Genomic DNA, 23,263 nt, shown 5'->3' on the forward strand with positions numbered 1-23,263 from the left:
TTTGACGATATTTGATGTTTAGAAAATTCCTAGTTCTGTATTCTTTATGGATTCTCCAGAAGGTAAAAGGAGTGAATACAAGCCAAAGTGAGCTGCTGTTTGCCAATGAATACATTCTGGCAGAAGAGGAAAGAGGGTGAAATTAGGTGCCAGTGACATAAAACTGGAGAATCATTAAATTTAAACTAAAGCTTATGATTTCCATTCTGGATCTTAGAAATCACCTCATCCCTGCATTTTGAATAAGGGGCAGATCATAACTACTTGTGTTTGTAACTTCAGTTATCAGCTAGTATTTCTGTGTTACTTAAAAAGTAACACGGACGTTTATACCGTATGAAGATTTGGAAATAATTCTAGAAGTCTGAACCAGAGACTGACATACATTTTTTCTTATCTCTGGTTCAGGAACAGTAGTTGGGAAATCTTGAGAATATTTTTTGTACTCCAACAACAGATATTTAGTCCTGGCAGCTTAGAATACAGAAGATTTTAAAAGTCACACTGTTCTGATTACTATCTCACTTATTGCTCTTCAGTTGTGGCATGATTTTTGCAGCTGATATCTTGAAGAGCTGCTAGGAAATTATATAAATAATATAAATAGGAAATAAACTAGGAAATTCTCAACTTTTTCATAGCATACATTACATCGTAACGGAGTGTGTGTCTGGTAGACCAACTCCTCCCATCTCACCAGTCATAATCCTATATACAATTGTGCAGCATGCTTACATGGAATGCTCATATTAAGAAAGTCTTAAGTACTTTAATTGTTTGGGAGTTTTTTGTTTTGTTTTTTGTTTTTTAAAGCAATTAGTGTTTTGTCTGTTTTGGAAAAAATAAGTAATTATCTCCTACTCTTTGTTTAATTTCTTTCTGTCATCTGTCCTGTTTCCCACTCTTTCCCCCAGTCAGTTATATGTGTTTCTCTTTTGCCTGATCATCTTCTCTCCCTGCATGTGATTTTTGTTGCTGCCTGTTCCTCTTTGTTACGGGCATATGCTGTTTGGCCTTTTGGTTCATTTCTCTGCCCCCCTGCAGGCTTGTCCTCCATTTCCAGAGGTGTGCTTCCTGGTGGTCCTCCTCCCCACTTGCCTGGTTTCTTTGTTTCTTTGAACATTTTTCACCTGGTGAAGGGCTCCCTGCACCTCTCGTCCTAGTGCATGGCACTTCCGTTTCCTGAGAGCAATTGCTCTTTACTTTCCTCCTCCTCTTCTTTTTCTTATGTTGCAGTAACCCCTGGTGAATGTAGCTAGACTGTCACGTCTTTGTTTTTAGACACCTGGACTCATGTAGAAGCAATTGGAAATAAGGAGGAAATGGTACCATGTCATTTACCACCTCTCTGTTGCCTACAAGCTAGTGCTTTACAGTACACAGAATTGCCACATTATGCTGTTTGAATGCTAGAATTCCAGGTTTTCCACCAGCATAAGGAATATGAAAATTTAGCAATTGTCAAGATACTTGTTAAAATCACTTTGGAATTCAGCTGTGTGTATGTACATAATGAAAAGCGTGATAGTTGTTGGATTTTTAAAACCTAATCTCTCTCAATTTCCCAGGGTTAGAAACAACTGCAATATACTAGCTATGGAATTCTGTTTTCCAGTGGTACACGGTGTTCATCTACCTCTTCGGTCTTGCTCAAGATCCATCACTGGTCCCCAACACTAAGGGCTGCTTCTGTAGTTCTGGACCAGGACTGAATAAGAAATATTTAGACCTCAGCCAGTTTAGGTCCCCCCTGAGCTGTTTCACATTAGCAGTGGGTCCAAGCTAGAAAAACTTTAGGCTGAGATTTCAAATCATGTAGAGGATTTGAATGCCCATTTTCCTTTAAAATTAAGGAGAACTGTGTGTCCAGTTATTCCCAATGAGCTCTCCGTGGCACCTGTAAAAATTGCAGCCAAAGCATTAATCATAAGAAACTCGTTTGTTGAGCAATATTAGTCTTTCCTCCTCCAATTTGTCAATTTTTATATTAATCTAGGGAAAAAACTCAAATCTAAGCACGTGTTTCACAAAAGAAAATGTAGACTGGTCTCTTTCTCTACAGCATAAGATTTGGGAGGGAATTATGTCATTCTTGACAACATAGCTATGGAATTCTTGTTTATTGTCTCATGCTAGGAAGCTGCAATTGACACAAAGTAGAAAGTTGCCTTTTCCCTAGATGCTAATTCTATGTTTATTAATATCATGGGCATAAATGTTCATGTTTTATATTCTGCAGGGGAATTCTGCCATTATCTTTCTGTTTGATTATGTTATAGCATCACTGGCCAAAAAGCTCAAATAAGATGGTGACTGTGGCCAAATTCTGGAACATTTAATATATGAGAGGCTAGATTTGGGGGATAGAATTTTTGTAAGGTGAGGGTTTAACTGTAAAAAATATTGTCTCTGTCTCTATACTGAATTTGTATTTTGTTTATTACCCAGATGTACTTGGGATAAAAGCCTTGCTGAGACACACAATCTCCCATTTGTTTATAAATCATGTTCTATTTTTTTAGCTTAGTGTTTCACTTAGCACATTGGGAGCTATACCAGCAGCAGCACTGGACCCTAATATTACAGCACTTGGAGAAATACCACAGCCACCAATTATGGGAAATGTGGATCCTTCCAAAATTGATGAAATTAGGAGAACAGTCTACGTTGGAAATCTGAATTCTCAGGTACCGTCCTTTTTGTCAAATTTGAAGTGTTAAATGTAGTTTTTAGCCCATGTCATTGTGCATTTATAATCTTAAATTGTTTTGAAAAGACCCGTATGTGCATAATGAGTTTGTTCAACATGGTAAAAATAGAAGATAATGGAAGATAAAAATAGAAAATAATTCAAACAAATAAAAGAAGATGCTTTTGTGGTTATTAGTTGTGCTGTGAATACTGCTTGGGAAATGGTGGGGGGTGACAGGGAGAAGACAGCCTGTAGAATTCACTGCTGCAAAGAACAAATACTGCAGATTTTGATGGTTTTTTTCGCTGTGTATGCTGAAATAATGATGATCTGCATCAGAATATAATAAACTGATCACTTAAGGGATTATGAAGGAATTAGTGTCACCTCCCCCATCTACTTGCAGCATTGCTCTGTAGGATAGGTGGATTGTGGGGAAGGAATTTACCTTTTTCTCAAGTATGAAATGATTGGCCATCACAGGAGGTTCATCTTGGGGGACTTGTATAATCTAGTATGAAAAGTTGTCTGTATCCATAACAGGGAAATGAAGTCCTCTTCCTCAAATGGCCAATTATTTATCAGAGGGTTATTTAAATATGAAAATGCCACTCCGTCAAGAGTAAATGTGGCTTTTGTTTTGTTTGCCTAACAATATACCTAAGTAGAAAGTCACTACAGTGATGAGTGCCATTCTAAAATCCTGGATGGATGAATAGATAGAAACAACATTTAAAAAAAAATACTATTTTGATGCATTTTCAATCAGTATATGTAACACAAATTATTCAATTTGAAATATAAAGAAATTCCTTTTTAATTGATGATTTCAAATGAACTACCCTGAATAAAGCAGATCGTATGGAAATACGTTAATTATTCACAGGTATGATGAGTTCAGGGCTTGCAAGATCCTTTCCTTCATTTCTACAGGCAGTTGGAGGGGGGAGAGGAGGATAAGCGTTGATTATTTTAATTTGTGGATTAACATACCTCTGTTAAAATGGTTGATCCAGAAACAACTTTCTTTCTTTTTTTTTAATAATGTAATTTCCAAACATCACCCTTTCAAAATATCTTTGTACTAGTGGCACCATTTTAAATAGAAGCAGACTTTTTAGATATGTGGAGAAAAAAACGTGATCCTTCCTTTTCTAAATTGGCTAGTTTTCCAAATAACTTTATGGGGAAGAAAAGAAATGTAAAAGTTTTGGTTCACGTTGCCTTTGACAAATGAAATCTTTTTTCTAATCTCTGAAGTTCTTAGGTTACCTGGTATGTTGGATAAGTGTTTTTCATTACATATTTTACTTCACCTGCGCTTTTTGACTTTTTCTAGACTACAACAGCAGATCAGCTGCTTGAATTTTTTAAACAAGTTGGAGAAGTGAAGTTTGTGCGAATGGCAGGTGATGAGACACAACCAACACGGTTTGCTTTTGTGGAATTTGCAGACCAAAATTCTGTACCTCGTGCTCTTGCCTTTAATGGAGTTATGTTTGGAGACAGGCCACTGAAGTAAGAAATTAAACAGAAAATATCCAAATGAATTCTGAACAAAAGATTCCTCAGTATCTTTATAAATATGTCTATAATTATGGCTCTCATCTTTGCAGGGTACTGCTTTCTGTAGTCTTTGATACCTGTTGTTTTCATTTTCAAGAGTGAAATGTGACTTCCCCTGGATAAGAGTATAGTGTAGAACAGAGCAGCCTATATTAATATTTAATCTATGAGGGTGAAATCCATCACCATGTAGATAACTCACACTAGGCTCTAATTAAACCCTAAATGTGGTGCTTATGTGGTGAATAGGTTTCATGATATAAATTTCACCTTTAATAAAAAATATATTAAATTTCTTACTCTTGTATTGTTTGAAAATATGCTTGTATGCCACACAAATATGGGCATCACCATGTGTATTAATTAATTAATGTATTTATTCAAGGTAAAAAAGGTTTTAGGCAATAAAAAACAGGTATTACATGTAAATACTTGGTTTGTGTTGGTGATTATAAGGAAAAAAAATATAAACATGCTAATTTTGGATAGGGTGCAGTATATATTTATCTTGGTTTTTTATTTTTTTTTATCAAGTTTTTAAAAAAGTGTGCACGAGCGTAAATTTAAAGCTAGGTTTGTTCCTTACTTTAGAATAAATCACTCCAATAATGCAATAGTGAAACCTCCTGAAAGGACTCCACAAGCTGCTGCCAAGGAGCTGGAAGAAGTGATGAAGAGAGTAAGGGAAGCCCAGTCTTTCATATCGGCAGCTATTGAGCCAGGTAAATCCATTATGTTCGCTAGTTAGAATGAAACATATCTCAATCTGTGTATCTTGACATGCATTTATAGAGCATTTTCAGACAGAGAAAAGGACTCCTCCAAGATGAGCAATATTTGTCTTTGGTAAAAGTTGAATAATCAAAATTATTTTCTTACGTGACAAGCCTGTGGATTCCAGGTTCCTTTTCAAATTTGTTTTGACATATTTTATTATCAAAGATTTGTTCAGTGAATGCTGACAATAGCTTAAAACTGTGAAGTCAATACTATTATAGTACCTAATAATGCTTAATGCTAGTGCTTTTTTATGTTCAAAGTGCTTTACAGACATTACATTTTTCACTCTACCAATTCTTTGTTGTCCTCTGCTTGTCATTAAAGAATATGAATTTGTTTATCTTTTTTTTTAAAACTAGTAATTAAGATAACAATGAAGATTTTTTATAGACCTTTGAGATGTTTCATTATCATTAACAAACTTAGACGCTGCATAATTATCTGCCTTGGACAGAACTGGAAGACACAACACTCTAAAATTTCCTAGTTATTTCTTTAATACTTTAAACTACTCAGATGGGACCTGATTCACTGCCCATCAAAGTCAATGGGAAACTTTCCATTTACTACAGGGTTTTTGGATCATACCTTTACTTACTTCTCCAGAGGGTTGTGAGGATTAAGTAGTTAATATTTATACAGTACTTTAAGTGCTGAGTGTCATTTAAATTTTTGTGCACATTTTCAAAATTACTACTCTCTGAATTTTGTCTATTCTCAGAAGTTTTTTTTTTTCAGAAAAAGTAATTTATATAATTGAATAAGCCAAGAAGAGAACATGTTGTAATCTTGTGCATTGTGGCAGCAACATAAATCCCATTCCTTACTCAGCTAGCTGTTTATAATTATCTGGTTTATGTGTACTGCTGCAGGATGGCTGCACTCAACGAGTATATGCAATGACTTTCTTGGATGTTTCTGAAGGATTTTTGCAAAGAAGGAAGATGTGCAGAGAGTAGGCCCATTGCACTATATGTGGTACATTCCACTTGTGCCAGATTGCTAACTGGGATCTTTAAATGTTCTGAGTTTACACTGCAAAGTGGTTTTTTCCTCTCAGAGTCTGGAAAGAGCAGTGAAAGAAAAGGCGGTCGATCTCGTTCCCATTCTCGTTCAGAGTCCAGATCTAGTTCAAAATCCCGATCTAGAAGGAAAAGATCACACTCAAAACGCAGGTGAGAATGCTTTCCATTTTACACTAAGAGATTACACTGTGTTTCTTGATGGCAGTAGCTTTTGAGACTGTCTTTGAATTCTGAGCCAAGAATTGCTGGAAGAGATTTATTGAACTACCTGATACTGTTGGCTGGAAAAAAAAAAAAGAACTTTCTGTGTTTGGGCAGATTTTCATTCCTCAAAACCAGATAACTGTCATGGAAAAGCTATTTTGGTATAGTGTTGAAAAGATACAGAACTGATTTCAGTTAGCACAGATGAAGATAAAATGCTCACATTTTAGTAGCTTGATTTGTTGTTAAATTTTGAAAGGTCTGGATTTCAGAATGTGATACAATTAATTGCTTTGCTGGTGGACAATGTAGTCAGATTTTTTTTTTCTATTGATGGCCTGGATTGTTCGATGATTTGGTAGTTTTTACTGGTGTGATACTCCTAGCATCCCAAAATTATAAATGTTATTTAACGGACTCAGTCTTAAAATGCTTCTGACACAACCACCCCCCCACACACACGTGCACCAATTCTGGCTAAATTTTTTCATACTTAGCCCCGCTATTTTGGTCTGAGAATTTGTTTTGATTTTTTAATGTTTAAAATATGGCTAGGTTCTAAATTCCAAGTTATCTAAATGTGGAACAAAACTTGTCTGTATTCTCTTAAAAAATTACCTACAAACTTTTTTACCCATAAATAAGACAAGGGTAAACTCTTGTTATCTCAATTATGGAAATGTCTCCTGAAATCAGAATTCCTGTTCTCTGAAACTTAGAAATATCCCCATAGCCATTTGGATAATCAGAGTTATGTACCCACTACTTCAGATAACAAAAGAGTGAGAGAAATTTAGCATAAAAGTGAGTGTAAAGTAACCTTTTAAAAAAAAAAAGTTATTTCCTCAATATTGCATCATCAGTTGTGTTATGCCTCTGAATGCAACTACCAGAACTTCATCGTAGGCAATGTAGGTGACCCACGGGGACTCACCACATCCATATACTACCAAAGAGAAGCGATTTGTCAACCGCTGAAGGGTTGGCTTTAGTTTCTTGTCTTGTTCCAGTAGGTATAACCAGAGATTGTGTTCTGTGATGTTGGAAGATTGAAGAATTATTTTTTTACAATCAATTACTTGCTGATTTTCTATTTGAGACAGTCAGCACATAACTAGACAACTTTTTCTCTTTAGGCAAGCTTTACATGTGTCACACTACAATTTTCAGATTCTTTTGTCTATGGATAACTCAGAGCTGACTATGCTTTAAGAGCCAAATTCTCATTTGCGTACTTCAAAATTAGATACAGGTCAATAAATGTCTGAATCCAGTGCTTTGCATGATAGTATGATGGATTTATTTTGCAGTCAGTTCTGGGGACTTAATGAACTAAAGATCATTCTGATCCTGGCGGAGAGTCAACAGAAGTTTCAGAATAAACCTCCCTCAGTCATTCTTTGCTTCTTGGTGGCTTGTCATCCCCAAGTTACTTTCATCTCAAATTCATCAATCACAGAGGCCTTATTCTAAGTGAGCTGAAATTAGTTGACAGACTATTCCACATTAATATATGAAGAACAGCTGTAGGCAAAACGACCCTAACCTTTCCCCTGGTATACCCTCTTTTGTGTATGCATCTTGAATTGCAGAACACAGGCAGTGCTGGCATTTTGTGCATCTTTTTTGTTCCTCAGGATTTAGACAGTAATAAATATGAGTGCTTCCTGTCAACCTCCACTTTCCTTGATAAGTTTAGATGGGGCAAGGCAACTTGAAATTCGTCCCTAAAATATCAGACTCAGTAGAACTGGTCTGGAATTTTTTGATGAAACTTCTTTTTTGTCAGATAATGCTGATTTGTCAAATCCTAAACTGTTCATGGGAAAGGGGTTGATGAATTTTTTTGTTTTGAAAGAAAGCCTTGAAATTTTGACATTTTCTAAACAAAAGTTCCCTTTTTGGGGGTTGACACAACATTTAATTTTTAAATTGAAGTTTAATTTATAGGTTAAAAAAAGGAAAACTGGAAGTTTGAAATTGAAACAAAGCATTTCAAAATTCATTAAATGAATTTGTCTGATCCAAACCTCCTCCTCCCCTAACCTCCCAGATTTTTGGTTTGCAAACATTTTCAAGATTTTCGTCCTGATTTGAGATAGGAAACTCAAAATCTTGAAAATTCTTCTGGGACAAGAACAAACAAACATTTCCTGCTCAGTTCTAGTATAAAGTTTTCTGAGCAGGGTATGCTTTTTTCAGAGTTAGAAGAAAAAAGGTTCAAATCAGTAAGTTATAATTTATTGAAAATAATGTGGAGAATATCACAGCATGTCATTTTCTACACCAGTCTGAGTGCATACTGAGTATGAGTATGTTTATATGGAAGTAAGTCAAGCATGTTTCTACTTGAGTGCACATTGGAACAAATCTACTGTCATTTATTTTTATGATTTGGTATTCAATAAATGCATGTACTGTATTGGAATGTCATATATACAGACTAAGAGAGAATATTTGGCATATGACAATATGGTATAAAGGATTTATTAGCATGGATTTGAAATGGCCATGTTATTCCCAAGTGCAAAGCCACAGATGGGTTGGGCAGATAATCCAAAATGAGGACTACTGAAACTTTATATCACACAATCATATGTTTTGGATCTGCCACCTTTTACAGAGAAACTTGAGAGGTTTCAGAGAGTTTTTAAAAGTATGTTAGTATCAAGGCTGGAAAGCCAAGCTCGATTAAACCTGTAAAGCCAAATTGCTTTAATTACCATGAGCCAACTGAACAGGACTTGGAGGGAGGGGAAAATGTAATTAATTTTTAGAAGATTGTAAAAATTAAGTGCTGTGTCCATCAGTATGTGTATACTGCACTTTTTTCTAGCCCTGATGGTGCCAGATGTAGGACCTTGAATTTGTTACTGGTCCAGAGTGAATATTGCCTATCCTGTATCTCATACTGGGATGACTTTGGAGGGAAAGGAAAGGGTGCAGGGTTTAAAAAAAGGGAGGGGGGAAAACCCCCTCAGAGATTTGAAGTGTTCAGTACTCCCAGGATATGGTGAAGGTGGAGAAAGTATGGAAAGGTTGGAAATGTCAAACACAAGAGAAGAAGGGAATGATAAAGGAAGAGGAGGGAAGAAGACAAAATAACATAGGAAAAGAGAGACAGAAAATGGAGAGGAAAAAGAAGATAAATATTTACCCAACATAGAAAAGTCATATTGAAAAAAGACAAAAGATAAGAATCATGGTGGTAGAAAGGGAAAAATAAAGTTAAGGAAGTTAAAAAAGAAAAGTACAAATGCAAGGGAGAAAAAATTCTACCTAATAGATACTGTTCATGCAAAATGATACAGTTGTGTTGAAAGGGATGGGAGTGTGAACTGGGTGGGGATAGAAATTCACCTAGAATCAGCCGTATCTGGCTGTCTCTTCTCTCTACTGGTCTTTATGTTGAATAACATTCTTCCTATTCTATTTCTGCACCCCATTTTTTTTCTATGGTTATACCTATGCAGACTGAGACCAGTACTGGAAAACTATATTCTGATCTCTCTCTATTTTTTTTTTTTAATTGACAAATTGGAAAGGCTTAGGAAAAGAGCTGAAAAAATGGTTTGAGATCTGGAAAACATACATTATATTGGGAGACTTATAAAGCTCAATCTCGTTCGCTTATTCAAGAGACGGTTAAGAGGTGATTGATCATGGTACCTTTAATTGGAACTACTTACTTAAGGATATAGTGGATTCTCGATTACTTGATGTGTTTTAAATCAAGATTGGATATTTTTTCTAAAAGATATGCCCTAACAGAACCAGAAGTTAGGAACTTTGATGCAAGAATTGCTAGATAAAATTTTGTGGCCTGTGTTATATAGGAGGTTGATTCTTTCTAGGTGTAGAAAATGCAAAAATTAAGATTGCCTGTCCACACATTGAATGATTGAAGAAATGCAAGAGAAAACACTAATACAATGTTACATTTAATAATTTAAACATACAGGATTAGAGTGATCCAGAATCTTGATTCCTGTAGTATTGTAACTAAGCCATATTATGTATATACATACAAAGGTATAGATTTAACAGCAGTATATTGTAAAATTAAATTGTTTATTATAAAACTATCCTTACATTAAAATTCAAATAGCACAATTATACTTAATTGCTCCAGTGGTAAAAATATGTTAACTGAGCAGGCATAGTTTCTATATTGCATGCCAGCAGCATGGACTGATTAGTGCAAATTAATTTTGTATTAAACGTCACACCCTCGTTGGGACGATAATCTGATGCATTAATATTTGACAGTATATTCAAGGAGGTTTAGTTGCTCTATGATTCATAACTCTGCTTTTCCTGACATTTCTGTGTGTTATTGCAATGTCATAGCAAAGAATGAAGAATTTTTTTAAATGGTATATTGTTTTGAAAGAGGTGGGACAGCCTGTCCAAATTTAAAATTTGGAGAACTGTGAAAAAGTTCACTGTGGGCTAGGCATAATAATTAGATGAAATAACATGTATTTAATTTCCATGGTTTATGTATTTTTCAGTTGTTTCTTTTCTGAAGTCTCAAGGTTAAATATAGTATTTATTCTCTGATGTTGTTTGCTGCAGGAGTAGATCACACAACAGATCACTCTCTAGTCAGAAGGATAGGCGTAGATCCAAAAGTCCTCCCAAAAAACGTTCCAAGTCTAAGGAAAGGCTGAAGTCAAGAAGTCGTTCTTGTTCCCGGTGAGCTGTCTTTGCTAACAGTTGGTGTTATTATCTAGTTCATAGCTCTGGAAAAACCTTTAAAAAATTTAGACTGCAGGTAAAAAATGAAATCTCTAAGCTATTCTGTCTTGAATTTTCAAATTATTTCTGTTTTATACCTTTGTGAAACTAGTTTCATGGCTGTAGAAATGTGGAGATTTCCATGGTGTTTGAAATAATGTTTATTTCCCCAAGAAGGAAACTATGCAAAATAAATATTATGCTTTAAAATTTTCAAACTGGGGTCCCTAAACTTTAGGTACTGAGCTTCCTCAACTTCCACTGAAGTCAGTGGTCACTACAGTTGTTCAGCATCATTGAAAAAAGAGAGTTTTTTGTTAAATGCCAGACCTTAGGCAACCAAGTTTGAAAATTTTAGTGTACATGACAAATTCAACTGTGGTGTAAGTGGGCACAAATTATAACTCTGAAGTTGTTCCAGTGGTTTAGACTAGGGTTGAATTTGGGCTCAAATCAGCAAGTATTCACAAAACAGACATCCACCGTGTGTGTGTTTGCGCGCGCGTGTGTGTGTGTGTGTGTATATATATATATATATATATATATATATATATATAATATTTATTTCAGGGTGGTTGTTTTCCCTCCTGTAAATAAAAGTATACATCTTTGTGTTATGAAATATGTACTTGTTACCAGCCTAATCCAAATCCAGTTAGTCATGTTCAGTCCCCTTGACTATCTGGCTTGGCCAACTACAGGATTCCATCAAGCTAATTCTCCATCTTATTGAACAACAGCATAATTCTCATACAGAGGCAATCCATCACTCTGGGATGGACTGTTGAATATCCACATCAACAGGTACTCATTAATGCAACTTATTGGATAGAAGTTTTGGCGCCAGAATGGTCTTTAGTGTCCTGCCTCCATCTGGCAGAAGCATTTTTGTATACTCTATCTCAGGGGATCCCAAACTGTGGGTTGAGACCCCAAAATGGGTCGAGACCCCATTTTAATGGGGTCACCAAGGCTGGTGTTGGCCTTGGGCCCCAGCAAGTCTGAAGCCCAAGCCCCACTGCAAAGGGCTAAGGTTACATGGGCCCACCCGCCCAGAGCAGAAACCATTGGGCTTCAGCTTTGTTTCCCTTCCCTCCCCTCCCCCCCACACACCTGAGGCGGTGGGGCTTGGGTGGGCTTTATTTGTGTATTTCGGTCCCCCCTCCTGGGGTTGTGTAGTAATTGTTATTGTCAGAAGGGGGGGTCACTGCAGTGAAGTTTGAGAACTGCTGCTCTACCTTGAGGTGCTTCAGACTTGCTTTTGTAGGTACTTTGGCCTCTTCTCTCTCCATGACACACTCTCCTCCTCCAGCATGTCAGAGAGCAACACACCTCAATGGTGGAATTGGTTGGGCCTGATCCATTGATGACTAGCTCCTTCTGGCCACAGGGTATTTGCGCTCTCCTGCTTCTGGATGGTATGTCCCATTGGTGTGAGCAGTGGTCTTCACAGGCTCTTCTTAAAAGGTGTCCCCACCAGAGCCTTTTGCCACTGGATCTTGATCATCTGAAGGCCTATGTGGAAAGAACTTTGACCAAACGCTTGGTCTGGTGGAGAAAGATAGGGATCGTGGGGCCATGGATGGACTTCGTCTGAAGGGAGCTCTAGCTACACTTATGAGCCTCCTAGAGTAAGTCCTGTACTGGTGGCCAGAGCAGCTTAATCTTTCTCAACCAGTCTAGCTATCCTGGGCTTTGTAAACCTATTACTGGCTCCTCTTATTGTGATCTCTTCTGGCATTTATCCTCCCGGAGTTCTTTCTTATCCCAAAATTTCAGTGTATTTGATTTGAGATATTTATGCAATCACATAAGCTTTTCATTGGGTCTCTTTTTGGAGGGATCATCCCAAATGAGCCCCACAGCCTAGAGGAGCCTTCAGATTTCATCTGACCCAAAAACAAAAACCAACAAAGCTAAACCAGCCAATTCTGCAAGATGGAACAATTGCTTCCAAAAGCTCAGTGGCTAAAAGATTGGAACATTTTCTGAAAAGTGATTATGATGCCTCTTCAGCAACCGCTGCTCTCAGATGACTACTCCTCACCAGAGACCTTCTGACTCAGAAATCATTTTGTTGTCAAGACATCGACAAGTTCTAGATGTTCTTGTAGAACTTGAGAGGAAGAATCTGTGGGAACTTGGGTACTCCAAGCAAATACTGGATGTATTCCTCCAATCCAGGAAGGATTGTATGTGTCAGGCCTCCTAATGTGTCTAACTTGTCTTCAAAAATCGATGTGTTGAACACAACCTTGGCTCATATTCAATAACTGTCAAAATTAGTCGTCGTCTTTGATAGATTAAGTAAAGGTCTGAACCTCAGCCCCTTATATATTCATATGCAGGCTCACCAAGGCAGTAGCAAAATTTCATTCTCCAATCAAAGCTTCTGTGGCCATCTGGAAGCTGAATTTTTTTGGTTGAACTAAAAGAGCTGCCCTTGGAACCAGTGGGTGTTTCCTCATTTTCTTTTCTTTCTGTCTTGGTTCTGTCCCAATTCTTCTCATTCTGGGGAAGTTAAATGTCCGACAATCCATTAAATATTAGTTGGACAGAACAAACTCTTTCAGGAAAAAGATTGTTCTGGCAAAACTGGCCTCATAACTCAAAACTGGCCTCATAGCTCAAAAAGTAACCATCTCCAGCTGCAAAAGAAACCATCTGCTAGTGGCTATAAGTAATAGATGTCTTATACAAAAGATGGTAAAATCCTTCCATCTATTATGAGAGCCTATTCTACAAAATCTATATCCACTTCTCATGCATATTGAAATTGTTTGTTACAAAGAAATGTGCAAAGCAGCACCCTGGATATCTGTCCGCTCTCTCACAAAATATTGCAATGTGGATATCCCATTTTCCTCAGGTACAGCATTTAGTCATCAGGTTCTATAGTCTACCATGCTTCCATGAGCCATATGCTTCTGTTTTCTTCCTCCCTTTCTGCATTTTGGGTAGCTTGCCAACTCCTAATAGCCTAATCCAGACTGTCTTAGTCTCATATAGATGCAATTCATCAGTGTTGCCTTTGCCTGTAAATTTGCCTTTTTATAACAGGGAATCCATCAGTCTGTATATTTTTCCCTACTTTGTTAATATATACGTTAACTTCCCTTGTTTAAAGTCCAATAACAATTATCCTGGATTTGTGGCATATACGACATACCACTACGCTATGTCACCTTGCGCTGCTGCTTCTCCCAGGCGGGGTCGAGCAGCAGGTCCCGGTCCCAGTCGTCCTCCTGCGCCATGTAGTCGCCGATGCTGATGCCGCTGCCGAGCGAGCCGGGCCCGTTGCCGCCGCACTGGGCAGCGGCATCAGCATCGGCGACTACATGGCGCAGGAGGACGACTGGGACCGGGACCTGCTGCTCGACCCCGCCTGGGAGAAGCAGCAGCGCAAGGTGACATAGCGTAGTGGTTAAGAGCGCCGCCCTTTGATACGGGAGACCGGGGTTCAAATCCCAGTTGGTACCCCTAACGCGTCACCTGCCTACCTCAAATATGAAAGCAACATGAACTAGGAGAGTCATATCGGCTCGGACGTCACCCGGATTAACAAGGTCTGCACCAGATGTTGAGGAACCAGGACAATCTGACGATAAGTGGGCTACTGGAACAAACCATTCATGGACGAGACAAGAGAACCTGGAATTGATGGAATGCTACTATAACAGTAGACCTAATGAGAGGGGATATATGAAACGTATGAGGGGACTGTGGATAGACAAAAGACCTACATCCACACTTACTGAGAAACAGCTAGTTACCCAACGCTTCAACATAGTAAAGAGGAAGCTGCTCTCACAGCTTGAGATAGACCAACTCCACATTACATCCCAGACTCAAGAAGGCCTGGAAGAACAAGTGGATGTGCAGCCCACTCCTGAAGCTGAAACTTCACTGCCATCCCCTCCATTGCAGAGCACAGCAGCTGATATGAGGCATAAGATCATGGAGAAACTAACTACAGTCAATCCTCGAGACCAATTACCAAGGCTCAGTGGAGAAGTACCATCAGATAGTATGTTAGAAGATGCCAATAGAGCCCTCATGACAATCCCTACTACCACCATAACTCAAACCAATGAACTGGTATACGCTACAGCCTCTGTAATCCTGGAGATGCTTGGCTATACGATCAAGAAGAACAACAGTATGTTGTACCCACCCTGGAAAATGAGGTTGGAGGATAAGACCAAGGCGACTCAGAGAGAAGTTAGTCAGCTGGTGGAACTACAGAAGGGTGTAGAGATTAAGGATAAGACTCGGCTACTGAAAAAATACAAGGGCCTGACTTCATCTGAAGCCCTAGAGACTGCTAAACAAAGGCTCACAGCACTGGCTACCAGGCTAAGGAGATACACTAGAGAAGCAGAGGCCAAAAAAGTAAATGCCTTGTTCTCTAAAGAACCATCTAAGGTGTACTTCCAATTACAGTGCAACAACACAATAACAGCAGAGCCACCAGCAGCAGAAACTGAACAGTACTGGAAGAACATATGGGAGAAAGAGAAGACTCATAACACCAGTGCAAAGTGGCTGCAGGACCTGAGAACAGAGCACAGCAATCTCCCAGAACAGAAACCAGTTACCATCACAGTAGAAGACATCCAGCAGCGGGTCAAAAACATGAAGAGCTGGACAGCACCTGGACCAGACATGATCCACACCTACTGGCTAAAGAAACTAACAGCAGTGCATGAACGCCTAGCAGCACAGATGAACCAGCTGCTGGCAGCAGGCTCCCACCCAAACTGGCTAACACAAGGAAGGACAGTGCTGATCATGAAAGACCCCTGCAAGGGAATAGAACCATCCAATAACCTGCCTCCCCACAACATGGAAAATCCTATCAGGTATCATAGCCGCCAAGCTACAGGACCATATGGGCCAATACATGAGCGCAGTTCAGAAGGGCATTGGGAACAACACCAGAGGCTCAAAACACCAGTTGCTCATAGATAGAGCGGTCACCCAAGACTCAAGGTCTAGACAGACAAATCTGAGCACAGCCTGGATTGACTACAGGAAAGCCTACGACTCAATGCCGCACACGTGGATCTGTGAATGTCTGCTGCTATATAAAGTCAATAGGATACTAAGGACCTTCCTCAAGAACTCAATGGGACTATGGAAGACAACACTGGAAATCAACTCAAGGCAGCTTGCACAAGTGGCCATCAAGTGCGGCATATACCAAGGTGATGCACTGTCTCCACTGCTGTTCTGCATAGGCTTAAACCCCCTCAGCCAGATAATTACAAGGACTGGATACGGGTATGGGTTTAGGAGTGGAACTACCATCAGCCACCTCCTCTACATGGATGACATCAAGCTGTATGCTAAGAATGAACAAGACATAGACTCGCTAATCCACCTGACGCGGATTTACAGTGAGGATATCGGGATGTCATTTGGACTGGAGAAGTGTGGCTGGATGGTAGTGAAGAGAGGAAAGGTAGTCAAGACTGATGGGGTAGAACTACCAGCAGGCCACATAGCAGACATACAGACCAGCTACAAGTACCTTGGCTTCCCACAGTCACATGGAAACCACGATGAGGAGGCAAGGAAGACAGCAACATCCAAGTATCATCAAAGGATAAGACAGGTCCTGAAGAGCCAGCTCACTGGGAAAAACAAGATCCACGCCATTAACAGATACGCCCTGCTGGTTATCAGATACCTTGCCGGTATAGTGAGCTGGCCAAAGGAGGACAAGGGGGCTGCCGATGTGAAGACCCAGAAGCTCCGCACAATGCACGGAGGTTTCCACCCCAAGTCCAACACCCAGAGACTGTATAACAGCCGGAAAGAAGGCGGGCGGGGCTTGGTGAGTGTCAAAGCCACTGTCCTGGACGAAACCCGAAGCATCCAGGAGTACATCAGTAAGATGGCCCCCAAAGATGAGCTGCTGAGAGAATGCCTGAGGCAGCAGCAGACATGGGAGGAAGACCAAGCAGAAGAAGTGCCATGGCAAGACAAGATCCTGCATGGGATGTACCATCGACAGATAGCTGAGGTGGCTGACATTGGGAAATCCTACCAGTGGCTGGAAAGGGCTGGACTAAAAGACAGCACTGAGGCACTGATCATAGCAGCACAGGAACAGGCACTGAGCACCAGATCCATTGAAGCAGGGGTCTACCACAATAGAGAGGACCCAGGGTGCAGACTGTGCAGAGAGGCCTCAGAGACAGTCCAACACATAGTGGCAGGATGTAAGATGCAGGCAGGAACAGCATACACTGAATGGCACAACCAAGTGGCTGGCATTGTGTACAGGAACATCTGCACAGCGTATGGGCTAGATCCTCCCAAGACCAGATGGGAAATTCCACAGAAGGTTGTGGAGAATAGCAGGGCTAAGATTCTGTGGGACTTCCAGATCCAGACGGACAAGCTGGTACTGGCCAATCAACCAGACATCGTGGTAATAGATAAGGACCAGAAGACAGCGATGGTGGTAGATATAGCAGTGCCAAGTGACAGCAACATCAGGAAGAAGGAATATGAGAAGCTGGAGAAGTACCAGGGCCTGAAAGAGGAACTAGAGAGGATGTGGAAAGTGAAGGCCAAAGTGGTCCCAGTGGTGGTAGAAGCACTCAGGGCTGTGACTTCTAAGCTGGGTGAGTGGCTCCAACAGATCCCAGGAACAACATCAGAGCTCTCTGTCCAGAAGAGTGCAGTGCTAGGAACAGCTAAGATACTGCGCAGAACCCTCAAACTCCCAGGCCTGTGGTAGAGGACCCGAGTTTGAGGAAGACACATACCACCCATAGGGGTCAAAGGGGGATATATATATAATTTTTTTTGCGTGATGGAGCAGTTTAAGACTAAAACTAACAATTTGAGCTTCTTTAGTGAGTTCCATGTGGGTATCCTGCAGCAGGGGTTCTCACAACAAAATTTTTGGTGGCCTCGAGTGTAGCCGCCAACTCTTGCTGCTGATAGCTCTTACAATTTTTCCTAAAATACTTACTTAACTTGAGGGGGGGAAATTAAATATGCACATATATACATCCAAACCATTGTACTCTATTTGTGTAGGGTCCCTTTTTTGCAGACTCAATAAAAATTATATACAGTTGTCTCTATTCTTTACTGGACCTACCACAAATGGAAACACTGTCTTATAGTCCATTTTAGGGTGATGGATTCCCTGTTACAGACTAACATGGCTACGCCTCTGATACTTCTCGTATCTCCAAAAACAGCTAGGAGTCTGGTAGCACCTGAAAGACTAACAGACTTATTTGGGCATAAGCTTTCATGAGTAAAAAAACCCACTTCTTCAGATGCACGGCTTGTGCTCAAATAAATCTGCTAGTCTTTAAGGTGCCACTGGACTCCTCGTTGTTATGAGAAGAAACATTTAAAAGCCAAATTAAAAAAAATCTCCTTTCCCACAAAATGCTGGAAAGTCTACTTCAGCAATCAGGTTCCTACAAATGTCCGTAGGCTGTATACTGCACTTACTCATAGTTCCTATACTACAATGTCATCAGTCTAAAGATTAATTGTTTTTTTCTTTTTTATACCTCTGCCTTCAGCTGCTGCAGGGGGGGGAAAAAACTAGATTGTTAGGAATGAGGTGGGTGGGATATTTACATTTTGCATAGTTGTGATTATTTTTGAAGGCGAGAATTATGAGTTTTGTTGAGCATTTATTAGTAGGGTAAAGGAGTGAATTCAGCTTTTTATTAGGGTCATTTCAATGATGAATGAATGTTTCTTTTTCATAGGGACAAGAAAAAAGACAAAGAAAACAAAGAAAAGGTCAAGGAAAAAGAGAAGGTCAAAGAGAAGGACAAGGACCGAGATAGGGAGAAGGAGAGAGACAGAGATAAAGAAAAAGAGAGGGAGCGGGACAGAGACAAAGAGAGAAACAGGGACAAGGATAGGGACAGAGATAAAGAAAAAGACAGGGACAAGGACCGAGAGAGGGACAGAGACAAAGAAAAGGAGAGGAACAAAGACCGGGAGAGGGTCAAGGATAGGGAGAGGACAGGGACAAGGAGAAAGTTGGGGAGAAGGACAGGGACAAAGAGAAGGAGGTAGTCCGGGACAAGAAGGAAACGGACCTGGAGAAAGAGGGGGACAAAGAAAAGGATCGGGAGAAAGAGGGGGAAAGGGAGAAGGTTAAGGAGAAGGACAGAGAGAAGAAGGAGGGTGACAAGGAGAAGGACAAAGTCAAGGAAGGGGACAAAGACAAGGAGCGGGAAAGAGAAAAAGAGAGGTCCAAAGAGAGCGATGATAAAAAGAAGAAAGAGAAGAGATCCAGAACACCGCCCAGAAGCTACAGTTCTCTAAGAAGATCAGTAGTAATAAGCTCGATAGTATTCATCACCATGCAATTTTGACAGGTTTCCACGCCCCTTTTAGGGCTTATGTCCCGCCTTCCCACTCCCCGTTTCGGTTGGCGCCGTCGGCCATTTTGAAAAAATGTGTGTGTATGTGTTTGACTAGGGGAAGTGTATTAAATATCAGGGTGGATTAAGAGAAAAGTTAAAAAATATTGAAAACTAGGTTTATAAAGGGAATTTACTAAGGCAAAACCTGTTTGGTAAGCACAGGATAAAAAAGCATTGAAACTATTCAATACCAATGTAGGTTAAGAAAAAAACATTATAAACTAAGTTTAAAAGGATAATTAAGTGATGCAAAACCTGTTTTGTAAGGATGTGTGTGTGTGTTTGACTAGGGGAAGTGTATTAAATATCAGGGTGGATTAAGAGAAAAGTTAAATAATATTGAAAACTAGGTTTATAAAGGGAATTTACTACGTCAAAAACTGTTTGTTAAGCACAGGATAAAAAAGGGATTGAAACTATTCAATACCAATGTAGGTTAAGAGAAAAACATAATAAACTAAGTTTAAAAGGATAATTAAGTGATGCAAAACCTGTTTTGTAAGGACATAAGCAAAAACTATAAAGAAATACTTAAAAACTAGGTTTAAAAAAAATTAACCAAGGCAAATCCTGTTTGGGGTGCCCTGAGTAAAAAAGTGAATAAAAAGGGATTGAAACTATTGAATGCCAACATAGGTTAAGAAAAGCTTTTTAATATTAAAAGCAATACAGCTAGGTTTAAAAGGGGAATTGACTGAAGCAAAACCTGTTAAGTAAGCACATGGCCAAAAACTATAAAGGGGTACTAAGAAAAAGGCATTTAAAAACTAGGTTTAAAAGAAAATGTACTAAGGCAGTGTAATAAAAGTGAATAAAACGTATTAAAACCAGTCAATACCAATGTAGGTTAAGAAAAAACGAGGTTTAAAAGGAAAATTGACAAAGAGAAAGCCTGTTCAGTAAGCCCAGGGTAAAAACTCTATAAAAAAGTGGCTAAGAAAAATACAATAAAGCTCAGGGTAAAATTAAAAAATGTTTACCTTTGCAGTCTTTTTGTAAAACGAGGCAGCTTTTCCGGTTTAACCCTAGTAAATAAAACACATTAAAACTAGTTAATGCCAATGCAGGTTAAGAAAAAACGAGTTTTAAAAAGAAAATTGACCAAGGCAAAGCCTGTTTGGTAAGCCCGGGGTAAAAAAGCATTCAATATCAGTGTAGATTAAGAAAAAAGAGCAAAGATAGAGAGCACGCGGCGGAATCAGAATGAGACAGAGAGAGAAGCAGGCAGAGCGTGTTTAGTAAGCACAGGGTAAAAAAGCATTCAGGTTACAAGACAAGAAAAGCGAGGAGAGAGTCCGCTTTGCAAAGAGCAAAGATAGAGAGCACAGGGTAGGATTAAAGAGAAAGAGAGAGAATTGTTACCTTTGCCCGTCTTTCTGTAGAATGAGGGAGATTTCCTGCTTCTGACCCTCTCACACTTGTTATCAATTCCTTTGGATCGGCCCAATCGGAGGTGGTTTTACAGCAGCGTCATAGAATTCATTTCCCGAACCAACCAATCCTAGTGGTTCAAGAGTTTAAGCAAGAGCCAGCCCCCTCCTTTCCCCCTCCCCTCCTCTCTCCCCCTGCCCTTTTAACTGTTTTTTTCTTATCTAAAGAAACAGACCCCTAGCATTTTCCCGCCACGTAGCCCTTTTACAAAGAGTTTTTATAAAAGTTAAAACCATAAGCTTTTACTAATACGCCATTTTTAACACATGTTAAAGTTACCTTAGTTTTGCAAAGGAATAAAAAAAACAACCCCTTTGTATGTGTTGTAATAAAAAAATATGCAGAAGCACCCCAGGTTAATAGTAACAAACAATTTATAAACCCCTTATTTTGTAAACCAGTAAATTAGAAAGACAAAGAAGCAAAGCGCCTGTTAGCAAAGCAGCCTCTGTGAGTTAGTGGATCAGAGATAAGAAGGCTGCTTCTTTTTCGTGCTTTTTAACAAACACAAGTTACAACTACATTAAGTTTTGCAAAGGGAATAATGGCTTAAAAAGACAAACCTAAAACACATTTCTTTTACATTTGTGTTGTAATAAAAAAGAGCAGGCAGAAGCACCCCAGGTTTTTAGTAACAAACAGTTTATAAACCCCTTATTTTGTAAACCATTGGATTAGAGAGAAGAAGAAGATTGCTTCTTTCCCCACTTTTTAACAACAAAGAGAGGTAAAAGACATGCCAAAATGAAGGCACAAGCCTTTGGTATAGGTGTTTTCTTAAAAAAAGAGCATGCACAGACAGTTTAGGATTATAAAAGTAATGTATAGTGACAAAAAAAAAAGTTTTTTTCCCTAGGTTTTAGACTAGCGCTGCTTATTTTTTAGTAAAAACTGTGAAGCTGCAGCAGAGAGCCCTGCTCTTATCTTATCTAATCAACCAGACCCTGTAGCAAAAGCTGAACAACACATAGCAAAGCAGTCTCTGTGAGTCAGCGAATCAGAGAGAAGGCTGCTTCTTTTTCAAACTCTTTAAAAAGTTACATTAAGTTTTGCAAAAGGATAAGGACTCGAAAAAACAATTTTTTGTATGTGTTGTAATAAAAAATTATACAGAAGCACCCTAGGTTTTTTAGTATCAGGCGGTTTATAGTCCCCATATTTGTAATCCAGATGCCTCTCTCCCCCCACCCCCCACCCCCAACTGTTTTTTCTTATCTAAAGAGACAGACCCCTAGCATTTTCCCGCCACGTAGCCCTTTTACAAAGGGTTTTTATAAAAGTTAAAACCATAAGCTTTTACTAATGCACCATTTTAACACATGTTAAAGTTACCTTAAGTTTTGCAAAGGAATAAAAAAACCAGTTCTTTTGTATGTGTTGTAATAAAAAGTATGCAGAAGCATCCTAGGTTTTTTAGTAACAAACAGTTTATAAACCCCTTATTTTGTAAACCAGTAAATTAGAAAAACAAAGAAGCAAAGTATTTTGTTAACCATTGGATTAGAGAGAAGAAGATTGCTTTTTTCACTATTTAACAAATAAAAGTGAAAAGGAAACCTGCAGACCCATAGCCTTTATTTAGGCATGGGTGTTTTAATAACCCGTAAGTGTGCAAAAACAGTTTAGGGCTATAAAACTAACGTGTTGTAACAAAAAAAGGTTTTTTTTAATTTTAGGCTAACGCGAATCATTTTAAAGTAAAAACAGCAGGCTTTTGCAGCAGAGCGGCTGTCAGCAAAAACAGCCTCTGTAAGTCAGTAAATTAAAAATAAAAAGAACAAAACGTAAGAAGGTCTTCATTTAAAGCAAAATAGGTATTAAAAAGCATACTAACTTACTTACTATTAAAACTAAGCTTTTTAACCATTAAAGTTTAAAAGCTAAAGTGTGTAACCAAAAACCTTCCCGCCTTTTTTAAAAACCGACTAAGACAACTCCCCCCCCCCTCCGCCCTTATCTAAACAGCCAGAGCCTTCGGCTTTTTTTTTAACCCTGTAACAAAAGCTATATACCGTTTTAAAATGTGTTTTTAAAGTAATACCTAATTTTTAACTTATTAACAATGTAAAATAAGTTTTGTAAAAGTTTAAGGTGGTTTATTTTTAAATTAGCAGTTTTGTTTTAAAAACCAAGGACGTATAACATATTTAAAAAATACAGGTTGCAGTTTTTAAAAACTTTTTGGTTACAAAGCTGTAAATAGGTATATTACCATTTACAAAGGCTTTTTATTAACTGTTTAAACACCTTGACTATAAAAAATAACATTGTTAGCCATTAAAGCTAAAGTATGTGGCACCCCCCAAAACTACACCCGCCTTTTTTCCTAGAAAAGGGCCCTTTACACACCCTGTTTTTTTAAAGAAACACCTTTTTAAATATTAATTTTGGGTGTGGGGGGCAAA

The 23,263-nt window shown here is 38.8% G+C and overlaps 1 protein-coding gene across 3 annotated transcripts in view; it reads left to right on the plus strand.

The window, feature by feature from the left end:
* The window catches only part of LOC115639804 (splicing regulatory glutamine/lysine-rich protein 1-like), a 31,320-nt gene extending 11,993 nt beyond the window's left edge, over nucleotides 1-19,327 (plus strand). For all 3 annotated transcript variants that reach the window (XM_030542781.1, XM_030542779.1, XM_030542780.1), the window contains 6 exons: nucleotides 2,523-2,687; nucleotides 4,032-4,210; nucleotides 4,850-4,980; nucleotides 6,099-6,213; nucleotides 10,846-10,965; nucleotides 18,759-19,327. In XM_030542781.1, coding sequence (XP_030398641.1) covers nucleotides 2,523-2,687; nucleotides 4,032-4,210; nucleotides 4,850-4,980; nucleotides 6,099-6,213; nucleotides 10,846-10,965; nucleotides 18,759-19,074 — 1,026 coding nt within the window. In that variant the 3' untranslated portion in view covers nucleotides 19,075-19,327. The remainder of the gene's footprint in view (nucleotides 1-2,522; nucleotides 2,688-4,031; nucleotides 4,211-4,849; nucleotides 4,981-6,098; nucleotides 6,214-10,845; nucleotides 10,966-18,758) is intronic.
* Nucleotides 19,328-23,263: the final 3,936 nt, after the last annotated feature.

Source organism: Gopherus evgoodei, unplaced genomic scaffold, assembly GCF_007399415.2.
Source record: "Gopherus evgoodei ecotype Sinaloan lineage unplaced genomic scaffold, rGopEvg1_v1.p scaffold_129_arrow_ctg1, whole genome shotgun sequence".
NCBI lineage: Eukaryota > Metazoa > Chordata > Testudines > Testudinidae > Gopherus > Gopherus evgoodei.